At 40.3% G+C, this 13,957-nt stretch overlaps 1 protein-coding gene across 1 annotated transcript; it reads right to left on the bottom strand.

The window, feature by feature from the left end:
- Nucleotides 1-3,173: 3,173 nt before the first annotated feature.
- LOC137675055 (semaphorin-4E-like) lies at nucleotides 3,174-11,338 on the bottom strand. The gene is made up of 15 exons (XM_068420945.1): nucleotides 11,236-11,338; nucleotides 10,681-10,826; nucleotides 10,282-10,341; nucleotides 9,986-10,084; nucleotides 9,696-9,795; nucleotides 9,410-9,520; nucleotides 8,903-9,054; nucleotides 8,403-8,578; nucleotides 6,888-7,044; nucleotides 6,308-6,530; nucleotides 5,726-5,841; nucleotides 5,133-5,299; nucleotides 4,890-4,942; nucleotides 3,268-3,848; nucleotides 3,174-3,194 (listed from the first exon to the last, which is right to left on the bottom strand). The coding sequence occupies exons 1-15, from the start codon at nucleotides 11,336-11,338 to the stop codon at nucleotides 3,174-3,176; spliced, it is 2,265 nt and encodes a 754-aa protein (XP_068277046.1).
- Nucleotides 11,339-13,957: the final 2,619 nt, after the last annotated feature.

Raw genomic sequence — 13,957 nt, forward strand, 5'->3', positions numbered from 1 at the left:
TGAAGGCAACAGGCGGCCAGACCTGAACGCATCTTCTCATGCCTGCCCCTCGTCAGCGTTATATCGCCCGGGTTCGCAGCAGAGGTTTTGCAAACAGCGTCTCCACACAAAAGGACAAGGATGGGGCCTGCCTGTGAACTCTGCCTGTTCTAATGGCTTTGGGACAAAATCAGAATTGACCAGTAACAAGTGTATGGAGCAGGGTGCAGTTATTCTGAGCTTTAAATCAGTAACTCTGAAGCTGCAGACAAGTTTTACACAGTTTTTAGAGCAGACAATAACTGTGCAAGCTGCTCGTACAAACATGCCTAGCGAAGAACCTGAGGCTTGGCTTTGGCAGGAAACCATTTCTGCATTTCCTCCCAGATACCAGTACACTCAAATCCTCATTCAACACCAGTCCTCCTCACTCGATTCCCACAAATCCCCCAGTTTTGCCTTAAAATATGCCACTACTCTAACACAAAGCTTCCCATGAGCAGACCCGGTGATGCTGAGTTATGTCGCTGCCGGATGATCCCAGTCCCCTTTATGCTCCTTTACTTATCAGGACACTTTAATAGGAAATCTTCCCAAGAGAGATTTTGTTAATTCCAAACAGTTCTGCACATTAATTTCTCCGTGGGTTAATAACTTCAGAACTCGCACCAAAATAGTAAGCTCTGTACTAGTTATTTTACAATAAAAGGTGGAAGCAGCATTCATAATTTAGCAATATTCCTAGCAGAGTTCAACACTAGCAGTAACACCACTACTCACACTCCGCTTTCAGCGTTTTACCTCCCCCCTTTTTTGTGCCCTATTCAGAAGGGAGGTTTACTGAGACAGTTGTAATTCCTTGTCTCCAGTGTGCCCACTGCCATCACCCCTGGGTTTGCGGTTATGGGTTGCTCCCAGGAATTTTAAGCATCATATCAAGGCATATTCTGAGCACACAAAGGTAATGCTCTGTTTGAGACAACAGCAGGACAGCACAAAAGATTTTTGGCACCAAGAGAGTTAGAAGCAACGGGGCAGGGTTGTGGTGTCACAGCGTATTGGTGTCCACATCGCAGGGTGCGAGTCAGAGCCACACCGGACGGCTGTTGGGAGCTGGCAGCTGAACAAGGGCTCAAGGACTACCTGGGCTCCGTCCTCTTGCCCCGTGTTCTCTGTCCTTCCTACACACAGCGTGCCAGCCAATGACAAAAGGACTAAAACTGCACCGAAGACACTACTGAAAGTAGGGCACAGTATCTTTCATATCGACCTGTTAACGGTAACTTATCTACGACGTCTCTTAGAAGCTAATTATTTTACACATTTAAAATAGGGTAATTAGATCAGCAGGAACTGAACTCAAACCAAATGCTGGTAGCCTTGTGAGGATTTTCTGAAATGGGGTTTTGTATTCCATCTGCACTTCCCTCTACTAAGGGAAGAGAGTAAGTGTCCCCAAAGATACGAATGGAAATTTCCATCACTTCCGATGTTATTAGTTACATGCCACTATCCAGTCTGCATCATTAATTTCCATGTAGCCCTTTGCATATAGGGAGTAGGAATATAGATGAAGGAACCCTGCCAGGAAGTAGACTCCCTTTCAAACTAAGACAAGAGATGCACCTCAGATCTTGTTTCTTCACTGCACTGATAGAACCACTGAAATGCAGCCAGGCAGGTCTTGATGTAACGGTTTGCCAGCAGCAGTCCAGCCTGCTGAGTTTCAGACATCCATGTTATATAGTTCTCTCGCCCACACTCCATGCCGACGGCTTCCCCTTGCTAGAAGGGCTGACGTTGTTCCCACCTTTCCATCCTGCCATGGGAAGGGCAAACGTTGCTGTGCTGGTAAGCAGCAGTGCAACAGACGCCGTAATCCATGAATTTGCTTCTTCCAACAACTGGCCTCACCTTCCTTCTAGGGCATTTGCACATAATACACAAGAACCTGTTGTTACGCAACGTAACAGAAGAATAATTTGATCCAGGGAGCAAGAAGGCACAGGAAAAAAAAAAAGAGACTGTGACTTTGCTCCAATGAAAAGCAGCTTAACCTATTTACGTTTTAAGGAAGAAAAAACACCACAGAGCCGCTTATCTGGTCCTTCTTCCTACCCAGGGCTCGATGTTGTACACATTGTCTTAATTTCCAAGCATTCCTGTTTAACTTGAAAGCAGGCATCTTGCTACAGATAGTACAGACTTCCACACTGGAGAATCCATTTCCAAGCAGGTTTCTCCTTCCACAGCTATGTGAAAATGGGAACAAAATCTATGCTGTGTCTAGAAGAGAACCAACCTTGTACTTCAGGCATGTCTGGCAAAAGACAGAGTGAGGCAGCATAGCCTTTGGTTCAGAGATTTCTGGGATCAAGGCAGCGTGTTGTTCTCCAAACAAGAACATTTATTTGAAAATTAAGAAAAAGTATCTCACAAAAAATGCTCAGCTTTCAACGGCCTTTAACAAAAGGAGCTGCAATGTCTGGATTTTGACCACACCTCAGAAATAGATTCAGAACACCCAGTGCAGTATCTCAGTTGATTCGTGACATTTTTGGGCAAAAGAAGATGTATCATAAAGGTCACTAAAAACACAATAGAAAAATAAATGTGTGGAAAGTGTTTTGAAAGCTTAAATAAAGGGAAAGGAGAGGAAAATAGAGAAAGATAAAATGTAGGAAGATGACTCAGGAACTTCTAACAAAGCACAAGATCTGACACCAATACTCACTACGGTCAGTGGCAAGTAATTTAACCTCCCGTGTAAAATGAGGATAGTAGCAACCTCTTGAGGCATTGGGAGACTTAATTAGTTGCTATTCGTAGATTAAACAGAAAGTCTGAAGGTGAAAGCTCTAAATGCTAAGTATTATTAGCTTCTGGAGTATTAATTTCTGTAATTGGGCAACGCCAACATGACAAAAAAGTGGATCAGTGTCAATTGTTGAAAGAAATTTATTTTTATGGTTCTATCAAGTCAAAAAGGTACCCAAACAAGGAATTTTGCTTTTAAAAGTAGTAACTGGTAACACATCTATGTAATACACAATGCAGCTTGTCATCTTCACTTCAGAGCTTCTGCCTCCTTAGCCAAATTTACATTCCACATTCCTTAACAGGAAACGTCATGTCATCTGAACCAAACAGCTCTGTGAGCTGCAAGTTCCCAGAGCTCTGTGAAACCTGCACCGCTACGTGTTCCCGCTGTGCTCCTGAAGAACAGCTCACAAGCATTGATTCATTAACACGAGACATGCTCGTTTGTGTGGCTGAACTCTTCCTTACACTGCCTGATCCCTCTGTAGCCAGCGCTGGACTTCCCAAGCCAGCTGCACCAGTGGTTTTTGAGCTGGTTTCTCTGCTCTTCCAAGGCAGAGATAAGTGACCCTTGTAAAAGTTCCAAACCAACAAGGAAAAGAAAAGAAGAGCAAACCCAGCCCCCAAGAGTTTTAAAACAAGCTTTTCTCTTTGGCTGTCCACTGATTTCTGTTTTGCTGCCTCGTTCACTAAAGAAGGTGGTACTGAAGGCTGAAACCCCCCAGCTCCTGCTTCAGTGTGCTCATTTGCTGTGGCAATAACATCTGCTTCCTCTGTCTTTTCTTGGGCATAAAGGGCATAGCGGGCCACAGTGATAAGGAATTCCTTCCCTTTGGATTTCTCTACTGAGAGACAATCATAGAATCCAGCCACATCCATTGTCACATTAAATATTGCTATTCCTCCATCATAGAGGAGGTACTTAGAGTCCTCGGCCTGAAGTCTGCTGCCATTAAACTTCCACACTACGCTTGCCAGATTCGACAGGGGAACACATTCAAGATGAACGTTGTTTCCAAGGGTAAAGAGACATTTTCTCACACTATTTTCTGAAATTATGAAGATAACGTTTTTTAAGTAAGAACACTGGGGATTTAGTTGAACTTACAAAACCAAATATATATTCAGATAAATATAAAATTTAATTCACTAGGCTGACTATGGGTAATGAACAGGTAAGGGGTAAAGACAAAGAAATCCCATTGCTAACAGGTCTGTGACATCTTCCTGGCCTTATTCTCACTGATGCGAGAGAGAATGAATATGGGACTAGAAGTTTAAGACTTCCAGATTTTAATCTGATTTTGCCTCACCTGTATACATAGCCATGCATAAATAAATTCACCTTTGCATGCCTCAGCTTCTCTATAGGTTAATGACATCTCTTCACAGAAATGCTCTGATGTCTGCACAATGCTGATAGCAGCTATGTAAAAGTTCCCCAACTGTCCCACTGATTGCCTTATTACCATTTGTCGTGCAGTCTAAAATACACAAGACTAAAGACAACTCTGACTTTAAAGAGACATAAACACATCTTGTGTCACTGAAGAAAGCAATTATCTTGCAACTCATTACGAATTCACTGTATAATAATACCGGATCACACACATCTGCAACTCTACATTAAAAGTAATTAATTTCCCAATCCCACTCAAAATAATAAAAGTAATTTTAAATGGCTGATCACAAACAGCCTTCTTTTTAAGTGTACTCTTGAAGAGTATGTCCTGTATCTGCAGAACAGCATCCTAAAGCAGTGACAGATTTAATAGGACAGCTGATGGGTCGTGTGATTTCTGCAAAGTGGGTGTGAAAGGGACACCAGTAACTTCATACAGGTCACAATCCTGCTTCCCTCCAGAGTAAGAATTTCAGTCTGAACTGAAGTATTCTGACATTGAGCTTGAGAGGGTTAAGAGCATTAGGCAGTACCAGCTCAGTGTGGGTTCTTTTGGTCTTAGTTCAAAAGTAATAATCAACATGGTTTTAATTCTGTGGTGTTCTATAATGCAAGAATTCCAGTGAGAACAAAGCATTTTGATTGCATGAAGTTAAAATATTCTTTCTTAAAACAAGCATTCACATACCTACACTAAGGCAGCTGGAAGCATCCCCATATTTCACACTTTGAATTAAATTCCTGGGGGAAAAAAAAAAAGAAAACAAAAAATCCCTGAAACCAAACAAATGAAAACACAGACAAGAAGTGGTCCAGCGTGTGTCATTCCATGTCTAGGAATCACCCTAGTTTTGTGTTACAGACATTAAGAGTGAGCTGATAAAGCAATCTCAGGTCAGGTGTGCAGCTGGAACAACAGCTTTTTACTTACTCCGTACGAGCAGTTTCATGTGCCAGTGGAACACATTCACGAGCAGCCTGAGCCCACGCGCAGTACGGATCCCTCGCCAAGACGCAATCCAAGCAGTACTGGTACCGGTGGCACGCAGAAACTGGAAGCTGCACCACTTGAGACAGGGACCCTACATAGAGCATCCCCTAGAAATGCAGGAAGGAGTTCTTTTACAATAGTGAGCGAGATTTTAAGCTGTTATTTTCTAATATGGATTGTAAGATGTTCTGGTATTTATAAAAAATAAAAGTAAACTAAAAATCTTGTAAGAATAGAAGGTGATATGAATGAGAAGAAAAACTAGCTTTCCATAGCATGTAAAAGGACAGAGTTCCTTCCCTAATTTTTTAATGAACATAAAGGCTTGTTGCAGTTATATTTTAACACACGCAAATTCTTCTTCTACAGAAAAAAAGATGTTTCAGGCTTCTGTTATTAACAAATACATGACAGAAGCAGAATTATGAGACATTTACAGGCTATTTAAAAGCCAGAAGAACAATGCAGAAGAGCAAGGCCTGAGGCAAGCTATTCCAGCAGTCACTTTCCATATGTAGGGACAGAAGTTGTACCTTTTCAGAAGACAGCTGGAGAGACTGCACAGGCTCTGGAGTCAGAAACAGCTGCAGCTCTTCCACAATGAACATTTCCCCCTCACAACTGAAAGCTTTATGCAAATATCCATCATCTACATAAAATGAAATGTATTTCTAAAGATAAACTTGTTTAAACATAGCATAACATTTTAGCCTGATAATTCGTGTTGAAATTAGACAGAGATTTAGAAGACATTCCTGGGCATAGGGAATTTTTGAAATTCTTCAAAGCAATTCTTATTTTTTCTTTCAATAAGAGAGAAGAAATGATTTTTTTGGGGGGAAAAAAAGGCCTCAAACAATCCCCGAATTTGCAAATCTTCTGTCAAGTCTCCTTTGATATGGGAAGTTTCTAAAGAGAGCCTTTTAATGTCCAACAAGCCAAACACATTTAATCTAACTGGGATGAAAATATTAAACTAGCAAGACAGCCTCTGAATGCAAAACTTCAAACAGAGCTGATGAACACTTTTACTTTTTTGAAGTCTCAGAAAAAAAAAATCTGGAACAAAATACATAAAAATGTATAGTACTTTTTGCTAAAATAAAAGCACTTACCTGTTCCTAGAAACATAACATCATGGGTTTGTTTATCTAGGCCAGTGACTCTGTCTACCACAATCCTGGTATAGTTTGAACCTCTCTTCAGTAGCACTGGTTTGTTATCAATGGGATTCACAGAGTTATCCATTAGAGGGTGATCTCTGACAAACTGCAAAACTTTGTCAGGCAAGTCAGCAGAAGTATTATACCCAATCCTCCGTGCAAAATTATCAATGCACTAGAAACAAAACATAACGAACATGATTACAATCACTTCTACATTTCACCAAGGTATATAAAAAAGGTGTATTTCCTTCTAAATATTCAGTTATTTCTACTTATCTTCACAAGAGAAAAATCATTATTTTCCTCACACTTTATGAACTAGCCAATAACCCCACCTCTCTGGTGGAGCAGAACTGTAAGCAAGGCAGCTTTTCTGGGAACCTTCCTATCATGGAATGAGAAAACAGGTATCTCTTTGCTGATTATAAACACTGCATTTATATTGGTAAAACATGAGCTAATGATTTGCTACCAATAAAAGATAATGCAGAGGCTGTTTTTTAATTAGAACAAGTAAATTCATATTTACAGCACCAGGACGTGGAACTGGCACTTCTCCCCTATATACCATCCACTTAACAGGGGAATGGTCTACAGTTACTGGTCCTTTGTAGCTTCCTTTGGAGAAGACTTCCTGAATATTTTTCATACTGTACGCACAAACAGCTGATATGTCTAATCTTCCCCTTAGAAGAAAAAAACAAAACAACACACAAAATAAAAGCAAGTTTTATTGTCTTTTATATAGAAATACCATAACACAACCCCATCTCCATAGTGCACACTGCTGTATCTTTTCCAGGATTACTCAAAAGAGACCTAACACTAAAAATACTTCTCTGAGGCAGTTATCTAAGAAGATAATAAAACAAAGACATTAGTAAAAGATGATATTAATATGCTTTTGTTAAAAATCAAGTAACAGCCCTCAAATAAATTGAAACAACTTAAGAGAATGAGGATCTCCTGACAACCTTTCTTGTAAATAGACAGATGAACACAAGTACTCTGGTAATCAACATTTTGACAGGATTCTCCTCCCTTTGGCTCCACACTTCTGACACAGACCATTAATTCTTCTTCTGTTCCCTTTAACTCATCTTACTGAAAAACACAATACTTTTCCTCTTAGCCTCCAATTATAATGTTTTTCAAAATGATGACTGAAAATGTAGGTAGACTTTTACACTGATGTGATTTCAGTTCTACCAGTGAATACCAAGTCTAAGTCTCTTTGCCACAACCAAAGGAATAAATGTTCTACAAATTCCTATCTTAGGAACCCAACCTGCCATAACCAGAAATAAAACTCACATCAGCTCCAGTGGGTATAAACTGACAGGTAAATAGGTGGCAGCAGGTTAAGCTGGACAGTGCTGACTGTGCTGTAGCATGAGAATTCTGGTGCTTTTATAAAACATGGGAATTACCTACTCATGGCTCCTTCGTCACTGGTATTTTTTGACATGTGAAGTTTCATACACTTTCTCTTGTTTTTCTTCATTAGTCAGAGCATTAAGAAAAAGCTAGTTAACCCTAAAACTTGTAAGGTATTTGTCTGGAGTTCTGTTTTCATTTTCACAGAACATTACATTAGACAGGCAGGCCATGACAGATAACTTCTTTTGGAACAGAAGAATAATTCTGCACCTTGAAATGTCGGCTATTTCCTTTAGTGCAATAAAGACCAGAAGAATCCAGGGCTTTGTGTATGTAATTATGTAATTTTATATGTAATTAGTTTTAATTGCCCCACCATCTGACTAGAGAAAACATAACTCTAAAAACTTGGCTTAGGAGAAGCTTTTGGTTAGTCTTCAATTGAAGGCTTTGGCCCAGGAACCAAAAACATTTTGTTTCAGATAATGTTTGCTCAGTTGGATCAAGCTGTAAGAAAACCAAATGTGGTCCATTAAAACATGCAGCGTAAGTAGCCAGCAGCTTCTTGTTCTGAGTTAAAGCCAAAGGCTGTGCTCAGGCTATTAATACCGAAGTGAGAACCCAAACTCAGCTCATTACAAACTTTAGTAGCCCTCTGTCTCACCATTGTTGGGAAAAAATTCCATAAAATATGCTGTCCTGCCACTTTCTTCTTCTAAGTAAAAAGATGTCCTGGACAATATTGAAATGGAAGTTTAATTCTGGAATGGAACAGGAAAGGCGGGATTTTAAAAATGATGTCCATCTTCTCTGCAATATGTGTTTTCCACCAAGATCACCCTAAATGAAGGAATAACATCAGCGCTGTAGAATGCATAAAGAAATAGATGTAATTTTCACCTAATAGTGTTGCTGTGGGGAAAAATATAGTTGGCCTTTCAATACAAATCTCAGTTCAAAGGCAAAGAAAAAAGGTTTAAATGCCAAATGCAACCTGAACAGCTGGTTCTGTTCTAGCAGGAAAAAGACGAAGCTAGTTCAGAAATTAAATGCACATGACAGAATTTTGTTTAGTTAGCCAGTGTAGATACCATTGTTAATCACTCAACTATGAAACTTCATCTGAAATACACTAAACAAAATCTTTACACTACAAATACTAACTCTGCAGATGCGGGCTATTCTGGACACCAGAAGCTTGTCATAGAATTCAAATTCGACAGCTGTTTCGGTGAAGAACACATAGATTTTATCATCATCTCCATTTGGATTAGATTCACTTTCATGTACTATTTCCATGTTGACAAAGCTTGGTTCTGAAACACATAAATACACAAAACATATTAGGTTTATTCCATGAAAAACAGAAATGGCAGATATTAAAATTAAGTCTAATTGAACTTTTTTGTGGACTAGTGGACAAGGAAAGGGTTGAAAAGTATTTATGGATCTGTCAAACATTAAGAGAAGGAACTGTGCTTTCATGAATGGAAAGGAGCTGTGGCTCGTCTCATCTCTGTGTTCTGTAGTCACAAATTTCTTTTAAATTCTGTCCTTAGCTCAAAAGCTCACACTACAAAATCAATACATAACATACTACTACGTTCTAGAGAGAATTCATCCACCAAATTAAAGTTCAAGAGACTGAAATATATAAAAAATACTTCTTACCATTTAGCCACGATGTTTTAAACTCTGTTCTTACAGGATTTCTCATACTGCGAAGTATTATAGGTTCTGTTCCCAAGAAATTATTTGAAGTAGCCGAATAAAATTCCCCATCTGTAAAGATTTGGAAGAAACAAAAAAGTATAAAATACTTATTTTTAAAATGCAAAGACATATCACAAGGAACAAATTGGGGTTGACATGCAAAAATAGAATTAGGATAACGGTATCCAGTAACTTAGCTTAGGTGAGGAAAACCATCTCAGGTTGCATGTCAGTGCAAACACACCTACAAAAACAGACGCATACTTTAGAGTTGGTTCAAATGGACACTTTCCTTTGCTCTCTTCAGCTCTTCCTTGCAAGATTATGTTCGTCCCATGGATAACCTATGGCAAACAATCATTTAAGCAGGATGAAAAAAATAACATTTGATAAGCACTCTTCAGGTCTTTCATATTTTTATAGAAGAATTAGGGAAGTTTCTAATTTTCAACAGGAATTTTTTGAGAAAGGTGTTCAAAGATCTGCCACACCACTCAAGTATCTTCAGTAAAACCTGTATTCAACTGCCATTACCATATGATCACAAGTTGGGTGATATGCATTGGTTCCACAAACGTATAGGCTGGAGTCATTTATCTTGTGGAGGAAGAGGATGTAGTTCTGGCATCTCATCTAAAATAGAAAATAAAAATAAAATTTACATAGTGTAGTGGATTGCATCTGAAAATACCCTGGTGTCGTAGCAGCAAGTAAACAAACCCAACAGATTTAAATGAACTTGGTTTTACTTCATTTATTAAAAAGAAGGTTGATACTGTGGCCATTTTCATTTTAGTTAATAACTTAGTGGGGGAAACAGAAGTTCCTACCTTGTCCTTTCCTCTACGAATACATTCAAGTTGTCTTTCCTGTGTAGCCAACCAGTATTCCTAAAAGCCAAAAATACCTGTCAGGTGGTATGTTGCAGTGTTTTTTCACAAAATTATGTGTAAAAAAAATCCCTAAATAATCCTAACTTTGAACCTATTAGGTAAATAAGTGCTTTTCTATATATCTCCATAACATACAAGGCATAATAAATAACCTGAACAGAGGTATTGCTTTGCCTAAAAAAAAGAAAGATGCTGTGATAAGGTTTCAAGCCTTGAAATAGTAATACTTTTCTACATTTAAAATCAGAAATTATGTTCACATTAGGAAAGCCACAGGCAAAGTATTTTTTTAAAGAAGATATGGGGAAAAAAAAAAAAGAAAAGTCTATAATTTACCCTGGCTATTTCTCTAGAAATATTATTCAAGTCAAGAGCAAATACTGCATCTCTGCCTCCAACAAATAGGGTATCGGTTTCTTCATTCACAAGGAGAGTGGAAACATTGAATAATCCTTCTTTCATAAAAGTGTTTATATTTCCAGCTGTAAAACATAGAAGATAAGTTATTTTAAAAATATTTGTCACTAGAATCACAGTGTTATGTAATAAAAAGTCCAGACTGAAAACAGATTGTAACAGAGCAAAGGTAAAAGCTTATACACATTTCCAGAGCATTTTCTAAATAATATGCAAGTATTTGAATGAATGCATGGATATCCTTTTCCCAATTTACTACAGGAAAATAAACAACACTATTATTATTACCTATAAGCCAAAACCTCCCACCACAACCATTACTGTTCAGGCATTCCTCACTGTCATTTGGATGTGTGCATTCTCAACACTTGAGGTGAAAGAGTCCATAGCATTCTTTCTATGCCTAATAAAAAATAAACTCCCAACACTGTGCTATGTTTCCTTCTGCTTGTGAAATCACTATTTTTCACTTACTTTGGTATTTTACTGTTTTTCTGGGAATGCAGTTCCCAACAGATGTGTCTGTCTCTCGTATTAATTGCCAAACAAGATAAAGGACAACAGCAGTGCTACCCATTTTCAGAGATTCAACTAGAAACAAGTTCTTCTCTTCTTTTTATTCCTTGTCATTAAAAATTTACAGGCACCAATTTCTTCATGGTTCTTCAAAATGTCCTGCGGAAGCCCTCCAAAGTGTCTATAGTCTTCAAATATTTTCTGAAACTTGTCAAAACTTCTTACGTTTTCCCTTCAGATAACTACTTTCAGACATCCTAAAATTAAAAGCAGTTTAAGTTCACGGTAATATTTGGGTACCTTCATTTCTGTAAGACATGGACAACTATTCCCTTTAACAAGATTTTGTAGCTATTACCTATATTTATACTGATCAGGAGTAGACACTACTCTGATGGCAATTCCAAGCTATTACCAGCAAACCAAGCTCTGCACCAAGTCTGTGCTTCTCATTTGCAAACTGTGGTGCTTCAGGTTTTCTGCAGGGTGTCTTAAGTATTATTTCACAAAGAGTAAGAACAAGGGGGAATATTTTTCAGCAGGCAGCAATTTTAAGTATTTAAGAAAAATCATAGCTAAACCTGCTTTATTTACAGTAATTCACCAGTTTATATATATATGCTATATAACAATAATATATATACATATCAAATCAACCATATGTTATGAAAAAAGAATTTATATTTTATTAAGTTAATTAGAATCAGGTACTCTTCTGCCTGGCATTTTGGCAGTTCACCTAAATGAATACACCCTCCAGCCAATGCTAGAAAATTGAGCAAAATTAAAGCTAGGCAGTTGTCATCTACAACTACAGAAACCACAAAGCCAGATTTCAAATCTGCTTTCATGAAGAAGGGAATCTCTGCTCTTTCTGCACTTTCATCTGTAAGCAAACGCCAACAGCTGAGGAAACCGTTTGTATTAGCATAAGCCAAGTAAAATATTGTTTGGGTTAGAATCCTTTTAAATGAGTAAATCAGGTTGGAAACTTCAGAAAACTATTAAATAACTTGTTAGCCCCTGTATTGTAGCCTAGGGTGTGAGTCTACATAGACCTTGCCCACGTGCCAAGACATGTCCTTGGCCAACAGCATCCATCTCCTAGGACATGTGGTATTTGAGAACAGACTTCTTCCACCCTCGTTTCATACTTTCCTGTGACCAGCTTTGTTCGCAGCACCTGGGGCAGCTGCTCCTGGCAATAAGGGACACCAGCTTACAGCTGTCCTGTCCCATCACATCTTTGTTTCAGTGGACAAACCTTAATTCTTACCCTGGATTCCCACGGCACGTCTTGCTTTAACCCCTTCCCTGACGGGCGCTTCTGGACTGCACGTGCGGTGCAGCGCAGCAGAGGCAGGCCAGGCCTGAGGGACAGATGCGCCACCGCTCGTGACCCCCAAATACAGCCCAACCCAGCATCCCTCCACGGAGCCTCCTCACCCCTCAGGGGACACCCCCCCACACCCTACCGAGCCCCAGCAGTCGACACTGCCGCGCCTGAGAGCCGGACACCAGCCCCGCTCCCCTCAGCCCCAAAATGGCGGCGCCTCCCTCAGCGCCCTCAAGAGCGACCGTTCGCGCCCCGCCCCGCGTCACGTGACACCGGCCGCCCCGGCCACGTGGCGCCGCCCGCCGGGGCACGCGGGAACGGCAGCACCGGCCGGTCGCTGCGGTGGGGCCGGCCCGGGGCGAAATGGGGGGGCCCGGTCCGAGGGCACAGCCCTGGTCCAAGGGCACAGCCCCAGCCCGAGGGCACAGCCCCTGCCTGCCCCCGCCGGGGACCGGGCCACGCACAGCCCTGGGGGAAGGACCACGCGGTGCCTGAGACTCGCGGGAGATACGGGAGCGGGGAAACGGAGGCACCGACCTCCCGGACGGGGGGTTGTAGGGAGAGCGAAGGGGAAATACAAGCCCCTCTCACCCCCTCCCTGTCCTAGCGTTTGGCTTCTCGCTAGACCACCGCGGTGGGAGCAGCGTGTGGAGCGGGAGACACCCCCCACACCTTATCTTCAGCTTGTATGTTCATTTTTGTGAGTTAGGGAAATACAGAGACATTACACACGGATGAGAACTGATCTGCATCCTTTTAGTGACTGAATTATCAGGACTGAACAGTAAAATCAACCATGGATTTTTCTGTGCTCAGTGTGAGAACTGCACAGGGCTCCCTCTGCCAACCATCCTCCCGTTGACGTGGGTAAATAACGCACAGTAACTGATAAGGCATCAAATAAAGCCAGAACTTACGGATTCTCTTTTCATGTTTGTGTTGTGTGACCTCTTACTGATCTCTCATTTTAGATTGTTTTTCAAAATTCTTATTTCCCATCCAACAATGTTCCGGTTTCTGAAATGTCTTGTAAACTGTTCAAAGACAGAACTTCTGTTAACTCCACGAATCAAATAGTCGATAATGAACTTCTGCCAAAGAGGCAGCTGGTTTAAAAATTAGATTTTATTGCTTTGTATGTGCTGCTTTACTATTGCTTTATTACCTAGTGGCAGGATAATGAAATATGACTTCCCCTTCAAAGCAAAGTCTTGCCTAGGAGATAATTTTCAAGGAAATTGGCACAACCTTCTAACGGCATGAATTAGGCACAAAAAGCTGAAGAGAACACAGTGTGCTAGCGCTTTCTTCAACAGCAGTAACTTTATTGCCCACAGATAATGC

Source organism: Nyctibius grandis, chromosome 31 (assembly GCF_013368605.1).
Source record: "Nyctibius grandis isolate bNycGra1 chromosome 31, bNycGra1.pri, whole genome shotgun sequence".
In the NCBI taxonomy this organism is placed as follows: domain Eukaryota; kingdom Metazoa; phylum Chordata; class Aves; order Nyctibiiformes; family Nyctibiidae; genus Nyctibius; species Nyctibius grandis.